The sequence below is a fragment of the Pseudonaja textilis genome, chromosome 1, assembly GCF_049901715.1.
Source record: "Pseudonaja textilis isolate UNSWEBS1 chromosome 1, rPseTex1.2, whole genome shotgun sequence".
Classification (NCBI taxonomy): Eukaryota; Metazoa; Chordata; class Lepidosauria; order Squamata; family Elapidae; genus Pseudonaja; species Pseudonaja textilis.
Window position 1 is genome coordinate 187,349,738 of NC_141990.1, and position 7,138 is coordinate 187,356,875.

The 7,138-nt window shown below is 34.5% G+C and overlaps 1 protein-coding gene across 2 annotated transcripts in view; it reads left to right on the plus strand.

Annotated features, from left to right (window-relative positions):
• LOC113434069 (neurabin-1-like) overlaps positions 1-2,868 on the plus strand; it is a 51,641-nt gene extending 48,773 nt beyond the window's left edge. For both annotated transcript variants that reach the window (XM_026697048.2, XM_026697050.2), the window contains one exon: positions 1,672-2,868. In XM_026697048.2, the coding sequence (XP_026552833.2) occupies positions 1,672-1,839 (168 nt within the window). In that variant the 3' untranslated portion in view covers positions 1,840-2,868. The remainder of the gene's footprint in view (positions 1-1,671) is intronic.
• Positions 2,869-7,138: the final 4,270 nt, after the last annotated feature.

Sequence of the window (7,138 nt, forward strand, 5' to 3'; positions counted from 1 at the left end):
TCTAGATTCTACATATTCTTCCCTTGACAGAATAACAACATTGAAATGTTATATTTCAATGTTATATTTCACTGAGTATTATGTTTCCTTAAATGATTAAAAATGACATAGTACATTCCATAGAAAGGCAAATCCATATGCTTGCTAGGCAATGAAGACATACCAATTAGACACAGTTGGTTTTCTCAGGAAATAGATAGTTTAGGATTATGTTGTGAAATCGTTTTAGGATTTACTTCCTAAATTATAGGAAACGATCTAAGGCAAGACTATCAGAAGCAAGTCACATTGCATTCAGTGAGGATTATTCATTATTAAACAGTATAGGATTACAATCTATCCAAATTCATTTTAAGTTTTTATTTGGGTTGAGAAAGAGAATTGTAAGTGCATGATGTAATGTGTGAAAAAAGCCAAAATGGGTTTATAGTCTTATCAGAGGTTGCCATCTGCTGATGAAAATTTATATTACATCTGTTTAGAACATTACTGTGATTTCATCTATAATTTTTAAGAAATACAGCATGGTATAAATGGGTTTGGGGTTTTTTTGTTTTTTGTTTTAATAATTATCCTGTGAAGTTAAGTTATTTCAGAAATTGCTGTTGGAGTAAGCCAGTGATCTTGATGACTGAGCTGGGGTTAGAATCTAACTGTTTTCTAGTGGCTATACTTCATTTGGTACAGCTATTTACCTACCAGTACATATTCTCTGAATGATATTCCATTTTTCCCTTTCAAAATCCTCTACCACAATACATTTTTGAAAGCTTTCTCAGAATTTGCAGCAGTCTGTACATGGTAATAAAAAGCAGCTGTAAATAAAAAAAATAAAAAAGCAGCTGTAAATTCAGGTGTAAATACATGTTTAGAACTGGTTGTTTGATTTTTAGATTCTATAGAACTACCTAACGGTTTTTAGAAGAAAGATTCTGAAAATATTTGTTATAGTCCAATGCATTTTAGTTACATTGAAACACATTTGGTTGATTCCAGACTTAAACTTGGAACAAAGTTTAAGAAATCAATAAAGATTCAAAGATCATCATGACAAACAATGTTAACAGGTTTGCTACATTGGTGGGGTTTTTTGTTTTTTTGTTTTTGCTAAAACCAAAATAATAATAATAATATAAAATAATAGCAACAACAATCATTTCTGGTGCCTGTAACTCCATGTAAGATTATTCTATTCCATTCCCTTTTTACCAAAACTGGGTAAAAGTCTTCTGACCTGCACTTTCCAGCAAGAGCAATGAGTCAAGTACACCAAGATTGAGTTTTCTCTCCCTGATGCCCCATCAAGTCATGGGTTTCTGAATCGATAGCTCCTCCAGCCTGTTTGGGTTAGGTCTGAGCCTGTTATTCCCCATCCGGGACCTGATAGCTTCCAGACACCAGTCAAATGTTTAACATACCTGCCATTTAGCCCAGAGTGATACTAAAGAACTGGACATCCCCCACATATTAATGACTACTTTTCAATAATGTTGCCAATTGCTTCTGTAGAGGAAGCCATAGAAATTGGCCTTTTTTATTTCTGCTGTAGCTACAGGGAAGGTATTTTAAAATTTGAAATTTTAATTTTTTTGTTTATAAAAATTAATGCTACAATAAAAGAATCTCTTTTTACCATATTCTGCTCTGCTCAACATACCTTCTCTTTTAAAGGCTTTAGGAGTATCCAGTCAAAATGACCGATCAACAATAAAGAAAAAAATTAAAGATATTAAAAAAACACAAGAAAAACTGGAGAAGCAGAAAGAAAAGTTTCAGAAGAAAGAGAAGGAAGTGCGAAAAACTGGCAAATTGGTGACTGCTGTGGAATCAAACTGCTAACATGATTTGATACCATACTATTTTCTTCTGGAATAGCTGAAGCTAAACTAGAACTGTACCAATATAAATGCTTCAGTCTTTATTGGATAAGAATCCAACTCGAGAAAGTGTAACAACTGTATATTTCTGTATAATTATGGGGGGAAGAAAATGATAGTTTTACAGTGACAGACTTAGCTTAGCTCTGATTTCTAGTCCTTTCCCATTTATACAATTGCATTAAAATAGTTTCAGTTTTTATATTTAGATTATTAACTTGTACTAATCGATATTAAATTAACTATTTTTCAAGGAATATGTATATATGTGTCTGGCTAATTCCCTGAAGTGTCTTTGGAAATGGCATAGACAATTTATTAAAATACAAGATGTGATACAAATTACAGTATAACGGGGGCATGGTAAACAGATGCTATCAGGTCTTTATGGTCTGTTGGAGATAGTTTGTTGCCCATAGTATTGTATAGAAAGAAATTAAGTTTTAAGAAGTAATAGAAAATTAATTTAATGTAATGAAGTGTTTACAATCTGTATTTTTCAGAGTTCATTTTAATTTCAAAGCATTGTAATAATATAATTCGTTAATATTTTCTAAAATACATTTTTCTATGTTTTGAATATGTTAAGCATGACTTCAAAAGTTATCTTTTATATACTTTTGGATACAATGTTTTTTATAGTTCCTGTGATTAATAAGATCAGAAGGCATAACCCTTTCCTACTTAAATGTTTGAGGACCAAATTATATTTTTGATGATTTTTACATGCTGTTGGTCTTCCAGATTTACGTTTTCCAGATAGACTTATTCTTATCTCACTATTTAAATTAAACAGAAGGTTTCTGCATTATACATATTTACACTATAGAATTCAATATGTCTTTGTTTTCATGAATAATTATTTGTTCTCCAGAATGGTGTAAATCACAGTTAATTTGCCATTGAGCAGCAGCACAATCTTTTGTAAAATACACTATCTTAGAATGACACTTTTGAAAAATGGAATAAATTTTGTTCAAAAAAAGAAAAATCTGAATTTTTGAACATTATTAATGCTTGTGAATGTTGCCCAATGTAATCTAATAGGCAAACTGTTAAAAAAAACCTACTGTTTCAAAGAACCCAAGTTATGGTTCATTTTTCACGTATGTTTTTCACAGAAAATTACAATCTTTTTAAAACTGTAACCTATGTGCCCAGAAAATCTATTCCTAGAGGGTGCTGAACTCACTTTTTACCAAGACTCACTCCAGATATTATGCCTCATCTTAATAACTATTCCAGAATGTGAAGAAAACCCATTTCCTGAAGAAACAATTGAAGCTGGTGATAATATGGCACCCCTTGCAGAAATGGAAGGCCACCCTGGAATCAAATGATTTGACAAAGAATAGTCAGAAGTGCTGGAAGCTTGAAACATCTGAATAATGATTCAACAAATTCATATCAATATAAGAACATCATGGCAAACCAAATAGCTCAGCCGTTGTTAAATGGCAGGGTTAAGGGGAGACTTAACAAATGCAGGCTTCCAAGGCCGATGGAAGGGGAGGCCAGTGTTATTATCCTCACCCTTTTATAGAGAAGAACCAGAAACAATAATACAAGATATGAAGAATGGAATAGGATGATATTTGTGTTGAACAAATTTTAAAAAATGGAAATTTTAATAAGCAATGGTTGTTTTCACTTTTAAATACTTGTATGGCCTCAAAAGTATATTCTCTGATGATCTGGAGGAAAGCCTACGTTACTGAATTTATGAAATCTGGGAAAGAACCGAAAAATCCAAAGAACTTTTGTAAAACTTTCCTCACCTGCCACCTCTTTAAACTCTATGAGAGTTCTAATAAGCAGAATGTTTCCTGTTATTGAACCAACTCTTATTTCCCCAAAAGCAGGTTTCTAACCAGGGAAATCCTGCACAAGTCAGATACTTAAAAGTTGTCCAGCATATTAGGGGATGGCTTTCAATCAAGTCTAATCACAGGAGCTGTTTCCATAAACTTATCTGTAGTTTATGACACAGTTAATCACAGGAAATGTCTGAAATTACACAATACCACACATGACCTTGCTTTGACTAACTGCATTGACTTGATCTGGTCTAGGTAGCTGACAGACAATAAAAAAATTCAAATGACAAAAACTTCAGAGTGTTCAGAGTCTGTTCACTACCTGGATTGAGAGATCGGATTTAAATTTTCTTTTTAACTTGTCTCTGAACCTTTTAGGATGAGATTTCTGTTCTCTACAAAATGTAAATGTTTCAGTGCATAGTCACATATGTTCAGAGAAGTAGACTACAAACATTTATTGTAACCAGAATGAATTGAAAATTCATTTGAAACAGGAGCTATCACCCATTCAATACACTGTAGGCCTTTTTTAAAAAGTCAAACTTTATTTAATTTTTTTACAAAAATTAGTGTCATTTTTCTTACAAATCCAACTTTTCATAGGATAAGACTAAAAACAAAAGGTGTGATTGCTTTCCATTTTACATTTCAACTATGAGGACACTGATTTTTGTATCTAGTTGTGTGAAATTCCCATAAATTTATAGTTTATTTCATAAGTTTATTTTAAATACTGTGTTAATAGAAATCAAACTTCAAAATAACAGCAGATAAATCCATTTTGTAGCTTAAACAATTATTTTCTATAAACTTTCAATAATATGAATTGTCAAACACCCTATACCATCTCTTTTCAGTAAGGACAAAATATACATACACCCAAAGGCCTATATGCAAATCGAATTAAACCTATTTGTATCATTTTCAGTCTGGCATGTGGCAGATAATTTCATTATTGGATTATCAGACCATAGGCTTACTTGAGTGCCGTTGACATTTGTAATTCATTCAAGGGTAGAAAATACTAATCCAATCTTTCTCTGGTCCTTTACCCCAGATCCTATTTTCTTGCAGTTCAAATGGACACCTGAGCTTGAAAAATTAACTTTCAAGGGCCAAAACCAGCTATCAAGCTCCTGACTGATGATTCGTGTAACAAAATGTTTCCTTCCAACAACGATTAATTCCATAATGTACGCTTACTATGTACTGTTGTTTATTTGAAAACTACCAGCACTGATCTACCAGTGTTGAAAGGATAACCTTATCCTGTGATTTAATACATTTATAGTTTATGATAGAGGAAATGTAAAATTTCCCAACACAAAGGTAACTCTAGTCTGCTATTTTCCTGATCATCTAAAATCTATACCTTGGCACTGTCGTGTTTTAAGGCTTTCGCCAATGTAAAAATGTGTTAAGGATTATGGCCCTAAGGACTGTAATTGAGAGGGATATTCCTTAGTTGCTATCTCTAGACTTTCCATTATTCTTCTAACAACTGCCTATAAAGGAAACTCAAAATAGAAATACTATTTTTCCAACAAACGGCCTGAACCTTTTCATAAGGAATTTAACAGGGCTGCTCTCAGAACCTTTTTCCCAAGAAATTTCACCAGTTAGCCTAGAAGTGATCAGCAATTTCCATTAAAAAAAATAAAAGTATAATGTAAAGTGTTTCAAAAAACACTTGCACTGGGACATTTAAAATGCTTTGCACTCAAAATAGCTTTCTCAAGTTTGTTAAACATGGAACAAAAAGGCCTTTTTTCCAAACAAGTCCTGGGTCTTCTGACACCTTTGATCTACCTTGTCTTTTATTCTCCCAAACATGGGAGCTTATAACGAAGGCAGTCATTCATAAAGGAAGAGCCATACTGCTCGGGTCTACCACTGCTATTGTTCAGAGCTATTTGAGCAGGAGGGAACCAGTACAATGGACGTTGGTTTATGGGCAAGTCGATAAATGAGATTTATTTTGGACACAAGGAAGATAGGTAAGCATCGGGGTGGGATTCTACCAGCTCGCACCTATTCGCAGGAACCGGTTGTTAACATTCTAAGCAGTTCGGAGAACCAGTTGTTAGAAGAAATTACTGGCCTAATCCTGTAAGGAAGGCAGGAAGGAAACATTCTGGTGTTGCTTACAGAAACTGCCTCTCCGATAACCCTTATTACATTCTTGGCAGGACTAGACTTCCTGTCTCTGGAGTTTTTTTCCCCTCCTTTGCTGGTACTTTGCTTGTGTGGAGTGACCATTCAAAGTTACAATGGCACTGAAAAAAGTGACTTATGACCATTTTTAACACGACTGTTGCAGCAACCCCACAGCCATGAGAGGCCAGGCGAGGAGATGCATGCCTCGATGTGAGTGATTTTGAGTTGGCCACGCCCAACCAATAACATGACCACCAAGCCATGTCCACCCAGTCACATGACCACCAAGCCATGCCCACCACCTAAGCCACACCTACAGAACCAGTTGTTAAAATTTTTGAATCCCACCCCTGGTAAGCATGATGAATTTTAAAAATTCCTTGTTATGGAGGAATTTGTCTTTTTGTTGCTTTTCTTCCATGAATTGCTGACCTGAGACAACGGATGATGCTTCCTCACCGGGCTCTGTTCTATGGCTATGCGGAACAATTGTTTTCTTCATTACTGGTTACAGGTTTTTAAAAACATTTTAAACATGGCTATTTTCTCTGTGGTAAGAAGCAGTCAGGATGGACTGCCACCACCCTTTCTTTGGTGGTTCCAAGACTAAAACAATGAAGCTAATTCGGCCATTGTTCCCTATAGGAATAAGATTCATAGCAGGTAAAGTTTTGTTCCATCAAACATTTGAAATGTTCTATCGCAACTGTGGAGGAGGATAACTTCGTATCACCTGGGGTCAGCCTGTCCGAGTAACTGGGGAGTATGGAGGGTGGGGGGAGAAGAGGGATATAAAAAGGTGCATTTCCAAAATAAAAAGCTTGAGAATTGAAACCATACTGGAACACAATGAAGCACAACAGAAGGAAATTAACTAATTTTTATGTAGTGGGTAAATGGTTTTTACTTGCAGAAAGAAGCTTATTTTATGTGTTGATCTAGTGACTGTAACTGCTTTGCACTCTTATCATTTTAATTGTCCTGATTAGCTATCTGTAATATTTTTTATAAACCAGGGCTCATTTTGCTGGAAGAGAGGATGTATTTCATCTTCTGACCAATAATTATTTTTTAGAGGTGCAATATATTATTTCTTCGAGATTCCTGATGGAATACAGGATTTTGTCTCCTACCCCTAAGTGGAGTGGTACAATGATTACGAACTAATTAATGCTCAACAACAGCCTCCCTGATGAGAGAAACCCCAAAGCTGTTAACAGGCATTTTGCAAATGGGGCTGGTTTGTTTTAATTTCAAAGTATGTTGTTGTTTCATTTTGCACAC